The sequence below is a fragment of the Bubalus bubalis genome, chromosome 5 (genome assembly GCF_019923935.1).
Source record: "Bubalus bubalis isolate 160015118507 breed Murrah chromosome 5, NDDB_SH_1, whole genome shotgun sequence".
Classification (NCBI taxonomy): domain Eukaryota; kingdom Metazoa; phylum Chordata; class Mammalia; order Artiodactyla; family Bovidae; genus Bubalus; species Bubalus bubalis.
Window position 1 is genome coordinate 117,885,238 of NC_059161.1, and position 16,899 is coordinate 117,902,136.

The window sequence follows — 16,899 nt, forward strand, 5'->3', positions numbered from 1 at the left end:
CTCACATGGGAGCCACCCAAGGCAGGTGACATGAAACCCCATAAATTACAAAGTCAAAGCCTGCAGGGATGTGGAAGAATCATTCTGGCAAATGGCTTGTAGATTATTTTTTAATTTGTTGTCCAATTAAAGAGACAACAGAACAATGGGCATCCTGGTGGTCCAAGTCCTATTTGGCGCTCCCTCCCCTTGATTCTCCCCACTACAAACAGACACAGGAAGGCGGCTATGTTTGTTGTTTTCTTTTTTTAATGAAACTAGAGCGCTGCTTACAAAAACCTGCCTGAGTCCTCGGCCCAGCCCTTTCACAGTTCCCTTGGCTCAGCCTCTCCCCAACTCACAGGAACTGGAACACGGTGGGTGTGGAACAGCCATCAACTCCATCAACTCCTCGAAGAGAGGCCCTGGGGCCGACCCTGAGCCCTCAGAGGGTGACGGATGAGGGTAGTCCATGCCACTGTGGCTCTCAGGCCACCACCGGGACCAGAGTGAAATGATGCAAATGTCCCACCCCATACAACCCCCACCCCCCAGTAGTCTCTTCTCCCCTGCCCCCCACCCCCACCCCTAATGCTATCCCACTACTGAGACAAGGCCCCACTCCGGTCTGGTGAGCTGCTGCCTACAGACTGTAGAATTTGAGGCTCCGGTCCATTCCCGTGGAGGCAATGAACTTGGCGTGGTGTCCGAAGGCCACCCCCGTGGTCAGGCCACTGTGCTCTGTGGAGAGACAAGACAACAGTGAGGAGGCTTTTCTTCCTTGGGGTCTCAGCATCGACCCCTGATGACATGCTCCTCACCCATCCCTGTGACCTCGAAACCTCCCATGGCCTGTTAACCCCTAACGCCAGAGCTCTAGGGTGACTCACACGGCACTGAGCTCCAGAGCCTCCCTGGGGCTGGCCCGCAGCAGGCACTGTGTGTGGCTGGGCTGAGTGAACACAGGAACACCAGTCCCCCGCCACCTAAGCTTTCGGGGGCAGCTACAAATCAGCTCTGCTCAGCTCAGTCCAAATCTGAGAACTGACAGGAAGCTGGACTTGTTGGTATTTAGTTCTGAGTCCCTGTGTGTAACTGGAACAGCCTTATCAGCTTGTCCTAGCTCACACAGAAAGCTGGGCTCCTGGCACAGGGCAGGGCTGGGTCAGGGGCAGAAGACGCCAGGCAACCCTCCTCGCTGGGCTCAGGTAGTTTATGGACACGATCACAGCCGGCTCACCACCTCCCCATTCTAAAGCTGCCCTGTGCTTCCAGCCCGCCACTCCACCGACTCTGCTCCAAATCAAGGCACCGGGGCCCAGGGAAGGTGAAGACCCATGGGCCACACCAGCAGGCCTGGCCACTTCTGGGACACACAGTGAGTAGAATCTGGGGTGGGAGAAGGTGCTTGTGCCCCGCCCGCCACCTGCTAATGAGAACAAGAACTTCATTAACAAAGATGGCAGCAGCTGCCATCCCTTCAGTTCCTGAAGGTGAAAGAGGCACCCTGTCCCCATGCAGGCCACCTCCAGGGCACCAGCCGGCACAATATGCAAAGCAGTGTCAATACGCCCATTTAAAGATGAAGTAACTACAGCTCCAAAAGGGAAAGTCATGTACCAGAGGCCACACTACTATCAGGAGGTGCCAACTTTGTTGAGGTGGTATTTGCGTATAACGTACGTGCATTCTCCTGTATACTTTAAGTCATCTCTAAACAACTTGTAATTCCTAACACAACACAAATTCTATGCAAATAGTTTTAAATATAATGTAAATGCTACATGAATAGCTGCCAGTGTGCAGGCAATTCGAGTTTTGCTTTTTGGAACTTTCTGGATATTTCCCCCCAACAAATGTTTTTGATCCACAGTTGGTTGAGTCTGTGGAGAATCAACTGTACTATTATTCTCCAGAGAAGTTAAGTAGCTTGCCCAGAGTCACAAAGCTTCGAGTGGCAGAGCTAGCATTTAAAGTCAGGCAGTCTGACTCCTGAGTTCCTTGTCTTAGCCACTAAACTCTACTGTCTCAGAGTGATTAAAAGCGGCTTTGGCAAATGCATGCCTGCCACTAGAAACCCCTAACCCAGTGAAACTTTCCCCACTTTCTTCTGGGCCAGAGCACCCAGAGACCTCAGGATCTTAGGGAAAGCCTCTACCTGTAAAGTGAAGAATCTCCGTCCACTGTTTACAGATGTAGATCTGGACATCGGTGCCGCCAAGGGCCAGGTAAGTACCGCTCTGGTCAAAGATCAACGATTTCACCTGCCAAAATCAGGAAAGACATCACATGAAAGGAAGCAGAAACTATGAGCAATTTAGGAACAACAGAGGCAGTTTAGAGTAATTCATCAACAAATGAGGAGGAGGGGTGACAGAGAAAGAGGTGTACCTCAAAGTTGTTATCCAGTTGCAACGTCTTAAAGTTCTTAAGTTTGCGCAGATCCCAGAGTTTAACAGAGGAGTCATCGGCCGCTGTAGCCAGGTAGTAGCCGTTCTCCGAGAAGGCAATGCTGGTGATGGGGCCCGAGTGGCCGGGGAAGTTGGCCACATTGGTGCGCTCCTATGGTTAGGGAGCAGGGAGTAAAATGTCACCCACTGGTCATGAGGGAGAAAATGGACAACTCTACTCCTGAGATGTCTTCCACCCTCAGGAAGGACAACCAGCAGGAAGAGCAAGGGTGGACGCCTAGCCTGGGGCTCCCAGACCACACCTACTGTGTCACACACACAGCCCCTGGGACACCCCTGGGGCCAGGTGCCATAAGCACTTCATCACACCACACAGGGACAAGAGCTCCAACCCTAGGCTGCAGACGGGGACGGCCATGTCCTACCTTCAAGTCCCAGATCTTGATCTGAGAGTCCATGGTTCCTGTCCCGAAAATGAGTCCATCAGGGTGGAACTGCGCACAGGTGAGAGCTGTGGGGCGGAGACAGACGGACGGTCAGAGCCCACCCTCAGGATACTAAGCACAGCAAAGGTAGGCTCCTCACTGTTCCTCCTGTTCCCTGGGCCAGCACTATGCCTGGCACTCAGCAAGCACTGGCAGCATGTATTTTTTAGAACAAATGAGCAACAGCTAAATAAAACATTATACAGCGAATGAAGAGCCCAACACTTAGGAGACAACTTACAGCATCCAGAGGTCTCATCGGTCACCTTGGTGAGCACACGTCCTGTCTGAATGTCAGAGAAGGCCCAGTACTGAAAAAACAGAGACAACAGAGCCGGTAAGACAGTAGGTCCCCAGGTTCTGATGGCCCCTCAGGAAGGCAGGGACCCTGGTTGGGCAGACCTTGGGCAAGGCCATCCCCTCTCTGTAAAGAGGAAATACTCTCTCCAGGTTCTGGGGACCCAGCTGGGTAAGATGTTTCCTCCTCCCCCCAGGATGCCTGAGTTTGGGGACCTCTTTAGGGCCTGGCTGGGACAATACCTGGTCATCAGAGGAGCTCAGGAGATAGTCACCAGTGGCGTGGAGGCTGAGGCCTGTCACAGCGCTCTCGTGGGCACGAACAACCTGTACGCAAGAGGCGTTCGGAACCGACCAAATCCTGATAGTAGCATCAGGGGAGGCAGAAAACACCAGCTCCTAAAAGGAAAGCAAAGAGGCAGATTATCAGAGACAGAAAAGATGGACCACAATCATCTTGCAAAAGGGGATTGGGGACGGCCACAGCCCTGCCAGGCCTGGAACCTTCCATCCACCCAACAACACCTGAGTGGGCCAAAGGGTAAACGCTATCAGGATGGGAAATTAAACAGCATTTGGCCAAGTGGAGGAGGCCCTGCCATCTAGTGGTAAAAAAGATTAGTGAACCAGAGGGAAACCATCCATCCCTTTCCCGGGAACAGAGAGATATACACCTAGTGCAATTCAGGAACTGAATGTTTAATCCCATTTTATTTAAATAGCCTCATGTAGTTAATGGCTCCTTAGGACAGGTAAGTCTGAGCAGTAGTAGGCCTGGAAGGGGTTGTGAAGGCATGTCCTAGGCATCCCACACTTAAGAATTCAGGGGCAAGTTAATTCTCAGAAAAACTGGTAACAGGGAGAACTCACATAGTGTCACGAACCTATTATTTTGGTTAGTTAGGACGTTAAAACTCGTAAGGTAAAACTACCATCTTCCATCAACACAACTGCGTAAGAGAAATAACATACTAACACGCTCAGCATCAAGTTTCCATCCCCCGGCCTGGAAGACTGTGGGAAATCTGGACCTATCCATCCCCCTCAGACACATGGGGCAGAATTTTGTTGAACTTTGTGCTCTGCAGTCTGTATTTTAAAATAGTGTAGAGATTCTTCCTTCCCTAACATAAAACTTTTCAATATGCTTTTCAAACTATATATTTCCTTTCTTCCCTGGTTTGAAGGCCACTGTTTCAGGAGTTTTGACAGAATAGTGGGCAATCCCATGACCCGAAACCTGGCCCTGAACTGCCAGTGCTGAAGAGCTGGCACTCTCAGGCCCGTGTCACTTCACCAAGAAGGCAACGGGGGTGGGGGCCTGGTTCTGGGACCTCACACCATGGGAACAGGGCTCAGAAATGAGGGCTGAGGGTGCTAGGGGAGCGCTTACCTGGGACGGGTGAAAGACCACGCTGGTAACCTTCTTGGTATGGCCTTTGAGGGTGGCCAAAATCTGCTCAGAACTCTTGTCGAAGACGACGACATTCTTATCTGCCCCACCTGGAGGGGACCAAAATGAGATCCAAAAATGAGTCAGGCTCCCAGGCCCCTCTGCCAAAGGTTCTTTTGTCCCCAGATCCAGAGAGGACAGGAGTGGGCACCCTCCTTGCTGTCCTTCTCCTACCCTTCCCCCACCCCCTTCTCGGCTTGCTGGGCTGGGCCCACTCTTACCGGTGAGGATCTTGTTGGTGTCGGAGGGGCAGAGGTCCAGGGCGAGGATCCCGGGAATGCTAGCACTGTGCAGCCCCTATGCAGAAAAAGCCACATCAAACCCAGTCACGGCTGAATCAAAGCAGGCCACAAAGCCACTCAACGGCTCCAGCCCCGGCCCTGGCCCCAGCCCCAGCCCTGGGGAACAAGAGTGACTTCTGTTCCTGGTCCACTGTGCTTGGCTTTCTGCCCGGATGCAGCAACTCCCATCAGTGATGATGGGGAAGGCCACAGCTGGGCAGGAGGAGAAACCCTGACAACTCAGCAGCCAAGGTGAAAAACAGTGAGGGCCAGAGGCCCTGGACAATGCTTCATGCTGGCCTGTCCCACCCTGGAAATAGCCCGGAGGACCCTGACTCCCAAGTCTGTGGGACCGAGCCACTCACCACATGTGATGCCACCTGCCGGTATTTGCTGAGCTCTTCGGGCTTCACCAGCTCCTCAGGCACAGTTTTCCCTCTCTGAGAAAAAGAAAAATCCCCCAAGAAGTTACTGCGTGCAGGAATTAATTGGCCATCCCCTCTCCTCCTAAGGGAACCACCAGCTCCTCCAGGTCAGCTCTGGGCCCTGGCCCTGGGAGGACTCACCTTCTTCCGCTCTGTGGTGAGCACGGTGGCCTTGTCTTGAAGCTGGGGGAGAGAGGGGAATAAGCTCAATGTGAGACAAATTAATTTGCCAGAAAAAAGCACAGTGAATGCTCGTCACATCTACGCTTTCGCAAGCCATCACCAAGAACTCATCATCGGCCAGGCTCTGTGCTAAAGGCTTCTGTGCAATATCTTTTTTCACTTTCACTCCAACCTTACGAGGTGGGTGTTGATGACTTTGTTTCTCAGAGGAGGAAACTGAGCCCCAGAGCAGGTGCAGTCACTTGCTCAGGGCCACAGAGGCAATAGCTGGCAGGGCTCCCAGACCACGCCTGTGCCACTATGGTGGGAGCTGAGATACTGACAAGCTACATGGCTTGGAAAAGACACAAACTATCAACTGGTACTAAGGAGGATCCCCAAGTCACAGAGCACAGACACAGAATCAGGGGCCAGCTCTGCCTCTTATGAGCTGTGCTTTTGACTCTGAATCTACAGATTCTTCATCTATAAAATCAAAGTGATCACTCCTATCCTGTCTCCTTCAGAAAATAAAAAATGAAAACATGTAACAAAATGCTTTAATATCTGCAAAGAACCCTAATAAGAGCAACAAATTGTACTTAATAATTAAAATCTTTAAAATTCCCACAAGTCCATAGAGTAGGTACTATCATCCTCACTTTAGTAGCAAGGGAAATTAGACATAGGATTAGTTAAGTCAGCCCAAGGTCATAAAGCTGATAACTGGGGACATCAAAACACAAAGCCAGGCAGCCTGGTTGAGTGTGTGCTCTGTACGACTCCACTCCATCTCCAATTGGATGGGGTTTTTACTCATATTGGACTCCAGGCAAAAGGGAGAGTCCATCAGCTTTCCCACCAAGCGAGAGCATGACGTACCTTCTGAATAATCTCAGGAGTCATTCCCACCAGTTCGCCCAAATCCATTGGCTCGCCTGCACCCTGAAGAGAACAAGGAGGAAGGTGAGAGGAGCACGGAATGCCAGAGGAGCACAGAATGCCCTCCTCCTCCCTTGCAGAGGAGGCCGATGGGCCACCACGCACACTCCACTGCTGGCGGGGCTGCGGGGACACTCACCACAACACTTGGCTGGGAGCTTGGCACAGCCTGGGGCACAATGAGACCGGCCTGAGGTTTCAGGGTCGCCAGAGCTGAGAGAGAAGGCAATGTTAGGAATGGGCTATTACAAAACAGGCCTGCCCCAGAGTGGAGCCCAGAGTGGGGGATGGCAGGCCGGAGGCTGTACCTTCTCGGGCAGCAGTGACTTCCTTGGTGAGACGTGCAATGACACGGCAGGCGGCATCGTGCTGGTACAGAGCGTGGGACAGCTCCTGGCGGGTGGTCTGCAGCTGCTGGCGCAGGGTGAAGCTGTGGAGCATGACCGCATCCTGGGAGAGGGAGACGCCACAGTGAGGGGGCAGGGAGGTGTGGGGAGCACCCAGCAGTGGAGTCAGCCCTTGATAAGAGGACGCTCTTATCTTAGGCCAACCCCACGGCCTAGACCGGTATCAGTGACCCAAGCAAGATCTGAGTGACCCTGAACTCGCGAGCAGACACTCCCAAGCTCCTCATCATGCCAAACCTTGGGCATACAGACAGGAACAGGGGCCAGCTCTTCCCACCCGTCTTCTCTAATTTACCGGCACATCTCCAGCATCATGCTGTCATCTCACCAGAAAGGAATAAAACCACTGGAGCTGCTGTTTATTGACTGCTCTCATTGTGTCAGGCACTGAGCCAGGCAGTCCTCAAGATGCAGTCCTTGACTCATTCATATTTACAGCACTTACTATGTACCTGGTTCTCACTGCTGGGGCTCTAATGAGTAAAACAAGTCCCTGACACCATGAAGTTTATCTTACTCCGAGTCTCTGAAAACCCTAAGACAGGTACTAATCCATGCAATATGGTCAGGAAAAGCAGCACTTGGATACTTGCCAAGGGACATGGCAAGTGGGCAACGGAGCAAAGGGTGGAGCCCAGATCTGTGTGACATTAACAACCGAGCTCCTCCTCTGCTTTCATCCTCCCCTCAAAACAGAAAATAAGGCTCCATCCCTCCCATCCCCACCCATGTCCTAGTCCAGTGATCCCCTCTTTTCAAGTGGCGAAAATATAAATTCTCTTCCAGGGACTCACCCACTCATCCTGCAAGGCTTTCAGAATGGCTGGGATGCTGGTGGCTGAGGGAGGCTTGGGCCGGATTGGGTGAGCAACTGCCAAGAGAGACAAAGTGGGCATGAAAACTCATGACCTAGGGCGTGCTGGCCCTCCCACACTCTTTCCCCTTCAGCCTGCACTAACAGACCACCGTCTCCTCCCCCGACTCCCACGTGCTATGTACCCGCCACCCTTCCCACCTTCCCAGGCTTTAGGCTACGACTGCCCTGGACTGAGGCTGGCCAGCAGGCACCTTTGATATCAATGAGCTGCTCCTCGGACAGAGGCTGGTTGTTGATGGGATCTGTGCCGTTCTCTGCAATATACTTCTCAATGAGCCGCCGCTCATACACATGATTAGAAACGGGGGACACACAGGGGTGTTCTGGCACTTCATTGGAGACTGCGGAGAAAAGGCAGGTGGTGAGCCTGGCGTGGTGACAGGGACCCTGGCCAAGGGGACACTTCACCTTTGGCTGGCCTCCACAAGACCTTGCCTCCCTACACTCAGCTAACAGGAATCAAGACCTGAGACCAAGCCAGTTTTGGACGGTACCCACAGTGCTTTCCAGCCACTTAACTAGCTTCTCCATCAGTCTCTGACAGTCAGGTAGTCAACAAATAATTGCTGCACGACTACTAAACGCTAGGCACCTAGGGAGCAGTCAATAATTCCTGCCCATCTCATTTCTGAACAAAAACGCTTAGGCACCCATTATACAGCAGGACAGGAAGATACACACAAAGCCCTTCAAATCTCAGACTAGGGCCTAGATGGATTCTCAGACAAATTACAAGGCGATGTGACAAGTGCTATGATAACAAAGTATTTATTTACATAGTGTTTACTAGGTGCCAAGCTCCACTGAAAACACTTTCCATTGATGAAATCATCCTCACCACACCCCAACAGAAGTATCCATTTACACCCCTGAGGATTGGGACTGTAGCTGCTCTCTGACTTCCAGTACAATGCAGGTGCTTGGCAAATGCTCAGTAAACATCTAACAGACCAGCGAATGGCGTGGAGCTGATGGATACTGAAAAGATGTTCCTCAGGACTGAAACAATGAATGTGAAAATACTCTGCACACTGTCATTTCTTTAACGCTTAAGGACTCTTTTTCTAGTCACATTTCCTTTCACTCTTTCTCTCCTTTGTTTTGGGTTTATGGGGAGGTTCTGAGAAGAGTCAAGAGCTTGAGAGTTAGGAAGCCGAGAGAGAAAAGGATGAGCAACTAATAACCAGATGAACAACCAGAATGCAAAACACCCACTCTCCTCAATAACACATCCAAAAGACAGGACAAAGCATTTGAAATAAGCATGGATTCAGGGTCAGAGAACCTGGCTCCGTCACACAGCTCTGCCACTAACTAGCTGTACTCTGTTTTACAAAAGCCACATTTCTCCTTGAACCTTACATCCTTATCTGTAAAACCGGATCTTTATTTCTGCTTTGGAGAATTCCTGTGGGGACATAACGACTTTGCAGTCTTGCAAGCACGCTGTAAACCAACAGAGGCTTTTCCAAATGTGCAGCTGTTTTCATCAGCCCTACAGGGTGAGGCTGGTCTGGCTCCCAGGCCTGTCACCGCCTCCAACTTACTGTGCGACCTTCGCAAACTGCAGAAGCGCTGCCTACCCAAGCGGGGCCTCAGACAACACATCCAGTGCCAAGGCCATTATTTTTGCAGTTTGGGAAACTGAGGACCTCATCCCGGCGCCAGATCACAAAGCCAACTGGAGGCGGATCCTGCACAAGCCCTCTGGCTTCCTGCTTCCTATAGAGACCTCTTTCTCCTGCACCACCAGCTCCCCGCTATCCAAGCCTCAGATCCACTGCGCAAACGAGGTGGGTTGCCTCTGTGCAGCCTGCGAGAATGCACTGGAGACGTTATGTAAACTATGAAGCGCTGCGCAAACTGACCTCACGCTGGAGGAGGAAGACCCCCCCCCCCCCCCCCCGGGCTGACAGGCCGCCGCCCTGCCTTCCCGGAGCCGCAGAGGCGCGCAGATCCTCACGCTCGGCTCTCCGGCCTCCGGCGCCCCGCGAGCGGCAGCAGCCGATACTCACTAGAGCAGATCAGAGACATGGCGCCCTCGCTGCACTCCGAGGCTCCTCACGCTGGGCTCCGGGATCAGCTTCTGGGCCCCCGCGGGACACTTCCAGTTCCCTCGCTGCTTCCAGACACTCCGCTGTGAGCGGGGAGCTGCCCCGCGGAGCGATGCTCGCGAAAGGCTTCACGTGGGAGTGTGGCCAGTCGCGCGCCTCAGACTCCAGAAATTAACGGAAACTGTCCTTTCCCATAATGCAATCAGGCAGGAAAGGGCGCGCCAGGAAATACTCGGCTATTTCCGGGACCTCTCGGCTAGTTTCGTAAAGCTCCAATGGCTGGGAGAGGAGATTCGAAACTACATTTCCCTTAATGCATGGGACCTTAAAGCCAATCAATTTAGCTACACTCTTTTGAGCCAGGGGCGGTGGAACGACCGTCTTGCAAATATTGGAGTATATGAGAATTAAAAAAAAAAATGCTATTAGTCTTTTATTTCGTGAGCATGGTATACTTTGATTTACTTAGGTCTTCTGTAATATTTTTTCAGTATAGTTTTATATTATTGTCCATAATGGTTTTCCATATTTTATGTCTATTTTTGAGTACTTCATAATTTTTTATTCTATTTTCAAAATTTTAATTTATTTTTAATTGGAGGATAATTGCTTTACAATGTTCTGTTTCTGTAAGAATTTCTTAAAGAACTTTTAAAAATGCATTTTTCTGGGGTTTAATTTAGAGAGTCTGCATTTTCAGTTCATGCCCCATGTGTTTCTCTGGCAAGTGTTTCTCAGAGGACTAGCTTTGGAAGACCCAGTGAAGATGAAGATACACATGGGTAGAGAAGCTAACACTGGCTAAGAAACTCTTCTGTCTTGCCCGTACTACCAGTTTGCTCTGTGATTTTGGGCAAGTCATCTGCTTCTTGGACACATTGGCCTTTCAAGCCCTCAAACTTACCCACTCTGACTGGTTCCAGATCCTTCACCTGGAACACGTTCCTCAGTCTCTGCCCTTCTCCCCACCCCTCCCATCCTTTCCAAAGTAAATCCAATCTCACTCTAAATAGCACTTCCTCTGGAGTCTCTCTTATTGACCCCTGACTGAATTTTAGTCCCCACGGCACCCTGTAATTTTCCTCTGAGTCACTCTGGGATAGCTATAATAATTTAGTTCAAAGAATTTATGATTTATTTTTGCTTGTGCTGGGTCTTCACTGATGTGAGAGGGCTTTCTCAGTTGCAGTAAGCAGGGGTTACTCTTTGTTATGGTGTGTGGACTCTCATTACAGTGGCTTCTCTAGTTGCAGAGCGCAGACTTAGTTGCCCCTCTGCAGGTGGCATCTTCAGGAACCCGGGATTAAACCTGTGTCCCCGGCATTGGCAGGTGGATTCTTAACCACTGGACCACCAGGGAAGTCCCACTATAATCATTTAATTATGTACAAGTATCTGTTTGCTGTCTGGGTTCTCTGGCAGATTATAAAGTCTGTAATGGCAGGAACCATGATTCTTCTGGTCACTGCTGTTTCTCAGGGTCTAGCACGGTGCCTGATACATAGCAGGAATATCATAACTATTGTTGGTTGAATGACAGGCTGCCTGACAATCCAGGCATCTTAAGCATTTGTATGTGGTAGGAAATAAAATCAATCTATTTAGAGGGGAACTTGAACCAGAGGTGGTTAGACTTGATTGGATTGACTTGATTGGATCTACAGCAGATAAGGTATAGAATCATAACCACATTTCCAGCAGATTCCTCTGGAAGACATTTATTGGATGGGTTGCAGAGGGAGGCAGCAAGACCCAATCATTCACTTTTTGGATAAATCTTTATGCTAAGTGACTTTAGTTGTGACTGACTCTGTGTGACCCTATGGACTGACTATAGCCTGCCAGGCTCCTCTGTCTATGGGATTCTCCAGGCAAGAATACTGGAGTGAGTTGCCATGCCCTCCTCCAGGGGGTCTTCCCAACCCAGGCATTGAACCTGCATCTTTTACCTCTCCTGTATTGGCAGGCAGGTTCTTTACCACTAGTGCCACCTGGGAAGTCCCATCTTTATTGAGGTCCCACTATGTGCCAGTCAGACATTATACTTGACATTGGGGATAGCACTTTGAGCAAAACCAGAGGTGTCCCCATGAAAGTGAAAGTGAAAGTCACTCAGTCATGTCTGACTCTATGTGACCCAATGGACTATACCATCCATGGAATTCTCCAGGCCAGAATACTGGAGTGGGTAGCCATTACCTTCTCCAGGGGATCTTCCCAACCCAGGGATCGAACCCAGGTCTCCCTCACTGCAGGCAGATTCTTTATCAACTGAGCCACCAGGGAAGCCCATGTCCCTGTGGTAGGGAGCTTACAGCTGTGACAGAAGAATGGAGGAAACAGGGAGTTGTTTCCAGGCTGTTGAGTTTCAAAAGCCAGGCCCTCATGAAATAGAAAGGATTCAGGGCAACTGATCTTGGAGTAACTATTAGAGGTGAGAATTTTATCTCAGTTTCCTCCTCACTTCCCCCAGTCTCAATCTCTGCACAAAGGAGATAAAGATTACCTAAGGTTGGGAAGCAAAGAGGTGGGGGGAATGGCTATAAGATAACTGTCAGTGGGTTCTCAAGATTGGAACTCTATGCCCTGCTTCCCTAGGCCAAGACTGCTGCTGCTGCTTGAGAAGCAAGGGTACTCTCAGGTCAATAACCCAGAAGCTCCATTTCGCAGGTAGATTAAGTTACAACCTTGTGGACAACTGATAGAGGATTAAGCAGGACAGTGCACCTCAAACAACTAAGGATTAGGTGGATTCTCCCCCTTCACCCTGTTAATTTTCCAGGTTTATACAGACTGTAAAACAAGGGTGGAAAGAGCCTTGAACTGTCTAAGAATGTCCCTCCACTCAGATAGAAAAGAGAGTTGAAAAGAAGTTTACTTGGGACTTTCCTGGTGGTCCAGTGGCTAGGACTCTGTGCTCCAGATGCAAGGGGTCCAGATTTGACCCCTGGTTGGGAAACTAGATCCCACATGTTGCAATTAAAGATCCTGCATGCCACAATGAAGACAGAAGAGCCCAAGTGCTACAGTTAAGACCCAATGCAACCAAATAAATTAAATATTTTTTTTAAGAAAGAAGAAGAAGAAAGGTGGACTTCTCTGGTGGCTCAGTGGTAAAGAATCTGCCTGCCAATGCAGGAGATATGGATTTGATCCCCGGTCCGGGAAGATCACACATGCCACGGAGCAACTAATCCAATGTGCCACAACTATTGAACCTGTGCTTTAGAACCTAGGAACCACAACTACTGAGCCCACATGCCCAACTGAGCCTGAGTGCCCTAGAGTCTGTGCCCCTCAACAAGAGAAGCCACTGCAATGAGAAGCCTGTGCACTGCAATGAAGAGTAGTGCTCCCCCTCGCCACTCACCACAACTAGAGAAAAGCCTGGGTAGCAATGAAGACCCAGCACAGCCAAAAATAGATATACAAATAAATGAACTTTAAAAAAATTAATTTTTCATAAGGGGAAAAATAGTTACATTTCCTGCACAGGAAATTCCGTGACATGAGATTGATAATCCTACGAATCAGAAATGATCTCACAAGCAAATGTGAAGATGCAACTGTTAGAAAGGCTGGCAGGTGTGACCAAGGATGCTATCAGAGTTTGTTCTGGAAGAAAGAGATCCTTAGCCAAAGCAGAGGGTCCGGGGGAAAATGAATGTGTCTGAAGGAAAGAAGCAATTTGACATGGGGACAGACTGGTTGCTACTCATGTGTAGTCTGTGTACAACAAGGAATGTCACTTACCATCCAGTCCTACAAGGAAGGATTAAGTCATTAGCCACTACAGTCCCTGCCCTAGGTACTTCTTGAAAGGAATTCAGGACAAAGAACAGGATGAGGCACACTGTGCTTTGGAAAAGTGCACAAAACAGGCCCTTAGATAGTTAGCTATAAAAAGAAAATTTTTTTATGAACCTCAATTCTTCTGTCCTCCTATACATAGAAAAGCACTAAAATCACAAACTGAGATACCTATTCCTCATGACTAGTAGTAACCTACTGAGATGTATGTGAGATTGTACATACACACACACACACACAGAGAAGTCGCTCAGTCGTGTCCGACTCTTTGCGACCCCATGGATTATAGCCCACCAGACTCCTCGGTCCATGGGATTTTCCAGGCATGAATACTGGAGTGGGTTGCCGTTTCCTTCTCCAGAGATTGTACATACTCTTTGGCCAAAATCACAGGTACACTGGCCTCTCTCCCTCCCTCTCATCAGCAGTTCCTTAGAGCTATCAGAGAGGCTGTCTCTCAGGCTACAGTCCTCAGTAAGATAAGGCATAGAACTCAACTCACAGCTCCTATGTCGTGCACTTTTTTCCAGTTGACAGTTGGTGACCACACAGAGAGGGACCCAGAGCAGACTTCCCTCATTTGCCTGTACTCTAGAATGATCCAGAGCCCTGGTACCACCAAGGGCTCCTTGTGTCCATCCACCTCCTTGGTGTGTCCCAATGAAATTAGATGAGTCTCTCTTAAACTCCAGATCTCCCATCTCTTTTGACAATCCTGAGTTTTACTCACAGGTTGTTAAATTCCTTGGTATGAGAAGTGGGTTATCCTTGAACTTAGGTTCAAGAAGAGATACCTGTATTTCCTGTATTGAGAGACACTGGGGAAATTTTTCTCAGGTGAAGCATACTGAGGAGGACTTCCCTGGTGGTACAGTGGATAAGAATCTGCCTGCCAGTGCAGGGGACACAGGTTCATTCCCTGGTCCGGGAAGATACCACATGCTTCAGAGCAACAAAGCCCATGGGCCACAACTACCGAGTCCATGGGCTGCAGCTACTGAAGTCCCTGTGCCTAGAGCCCACGCTCTGCAAGAGAAGCCACCACAAAGGGAAGCCTGTGCACCACAATGAAGAGTAGGCCCCGCTTGCTGCAACTAGAGGAAGCATGTGAGCAGCAACAAAGACCCAGTGCAACCAAAAATAATAAATAAATACAATTATATTTTAAAAAGAAAGACATTGTGGAGGTTTGGACTGGGTGATGAGGTTGAAAGCCGACAGCTTCATAAACTCTAACAGAAAGTGAAAGTGTTAGTTGCTCAGCCATGTCTGACTCTTTACAACCCCATGAACTGTAGCCTGCCAGGCTCTTCTGTCCGTGGAATTCTCCAGGCAATAATACTGAAGTGGGTTGCCATTCCCTTCTCCAGGGGATCTTCCCAACCCAGGGATCGAACCGGGGTCTCCTGCATTGTAGGCAGATTCTTTACCATTTGAGCCACTAGGGAAGACCAAACTTTAACAGGGTTAGTTGGAATTAAAGTGAAGCTACCACATGAGAGCTTTCAGCTCCAAAGATAAGGGACACAGTTCCAGACACAGTTCCTTCTGGCTGGTTTCAGCTTTCTCAGGTGAGACATTTATGGCAGTGGGGAAGGTGAGTCCTTATACCAAGCAGCAGTCCCGTAGGGAAACCCACTCATTAATGTTCAAAAGTTGCTCATTGAAAGATGAACAGATAAGGATTGGCCATCCACTGCTGTGAGAAACTGGGGGGTGGGGGTGGGGTGGGGGTTAGATTGCTGGAGGGAGAAAGCAAGGCAGGTAAAAGAGCTGCAATGACTCCAGGGTGACACCTAGAGGAATTAAGCTCACAGACAGCACGTGTGTCCACCAGATGGTTTTCAGTAGTAATTTTATCTGGGCAAATGAACTTTAAAATGGGGAATCAGTTCAGTTCAGTCACTCAGTCATGTCCGACTCTTTGAGATCCCATGAATCGCAGCACGCCAGGCCTCCCTGTCCATCACCAACTCCCGGACTTCACTCAAACTCACGTCTATTGAGTCGGTGATGCTATCCAGCCATCTCATCCTCTGTCGTCCTCTTCTCCTCCTGCCCCCAATCCTTCCCAGCATCAGAGTCTTTTCCAATGAGTCAACTCTTCACATGAGGTGGCCAAAGTACTGGGGTTTCAGTTTTAGCATCATTCCTTCCAAAGAAATCCCAGGGCTGATCTCCTTCAGAATGGACTGGATGGATCTCCTTACAGTCCAAGGGACTCTCAAGAGTCTTCTCCAACACCACAGTTCAAAAGCATGAATTCTGTGGTGCTCAGCTTTCTTCACAGTCCAACTCTCACATCCATACATGACGACTGGAAAAACCATAGCCTTGACGAGATAGACCTTTGTTGGCAAAGTAATGTCTCTCCTTTTTAATATGCTGTCTAGGTTGGTCATAGCTTTTCCTCCAAGGAGCAAGCGTCTTTTAATTTCATGGCTGCAGTCACCATCTGCAGTGATTTTGGAGCCCCCCAAAATAAAGTCTGACACTGTTTCCCCATCTATTTGCCGTGAAGTGATGGGGCCAGATGCCATGATCTTAGTTTTCTGAATGTTGAGCTTTAAGCCAACTTTTTCACTGTCTTTCACTTTCATCAAGAGACTCTTTAGCTCTTCTTCACTTTCTGCCATAAGCGTGGTGTCATCTGCATATCTGAGGTTGGTGATATTTCTCCTGGCAATCTTGATTCCAGCTTGTGCTTCTTCCAGCCCAGCGTTTCTCATGATGTACTCTGCATAGAAGTTAAATAAGCAGGGTGACAATATACAGCCTTGAAGTACTCCTTTTCCTATTTGGAACCAGTCTGTTGTTCCATGTCCAGTTCTAACTGTTGCTTCCTGACCTGCATACAGATTTCTCAATAGGCAGGTCAGGTGGTCTGGTATTCCCATTTCTTTCAGAATTTTCCACAGTTTACTGTGATCCACACAGTCAAAGGCTTTGGCATAGTCAATAAAGCAGAAATAGATGTTTTTCTGGAGCTCTCTTGCTTTTTCCATGATCCAGTGGATGTTGGCAATTTGATCTCTGGTTCCTCTGCCTTTTCTAAAACCAGCTTGAACATCAGGAAGTTCACGGTTCACGTATTACTGAAGCCTGGCTTGGAGAATTTTGAGCATTACTTTACTAGCATGTGAGATAAGTGCAATTGTGCGGTAGTTTGAGCATTCTTTGGCATTGCCTTTGTCTGAGATTGGAATGAAAACTGACCTTTTCCAGTCCTGTGGCCATTGCTGAGTTTTCCAAATTTGCTGGCATACTGAATGCAGCACTTTCATGGCATCATCTTTCAGGATTTGAAATAGCTCAA

General features: G+C 49.3%; 1 protein-coding gene across 1 annotated transcript; it reads right to left on the reverse strand.

Annotated features, from left to right (window-relative positions):
- Positions 1-231: 231 nt before the first annotated feature.
- On the reverse strand, positions 232-9,976 carry PRPF19 (pre-mRNA processing factor 19). Its single transcript, XM_006061703.4, has 16 exons — positions 9,735-9,976; positions 7,911-8,060; positions 7,637-7,713; positions 6,744-6,885; positions 6,575-6,648; positions 6,376-6,438; positions 5,473-5,514; positions 5,272-5,346; positions 4,847-4,922; positions 4,566-4,675; positions 3,416-3,571; positions 3,117-3,186; positions 2,816-2,901; positions 2,371-2,541; positions 2,138-2,243; positions 232-720 (listed from the first exon to the last, which is right to left on the reverse strand). The coding sequence occupies exons 1-16, from the start codon at positions 9,751-9,753 to the stop codon at positions 623-625; spliced, it is 1,515 nt and encodes a 504-aa protein (XP_006061765.1). The 5' UTR covers positions 9,754-9,976; the 3' UTR covers positions 232-622.
- Positions 9,977-16,899: the final 6,923 nt, after the last annotated feature.

What these genes read in the sequence shown, in the direction of transcription:
- PRPF19 (XM_006061703.4), bottom strand. An exon ending in TGGTCTTTCACCCGTCCCAG is followed by an intron (nt 3,572 to 4,565) that starts GTAAGCGCTCCC and finishes CTTTCCTTTTAG; the next exon opens with GAGCTGGTGTTTTCTGCCTC. An exon ending in GGAGATTCTTCACTTTACAG is followed by an intron (nt 721 to 2,137) that starts GTAGAGGCTTTC and finishes GTCTCTCCACAG; the next exon opens with AGCACAGTGGCCTGACCACG.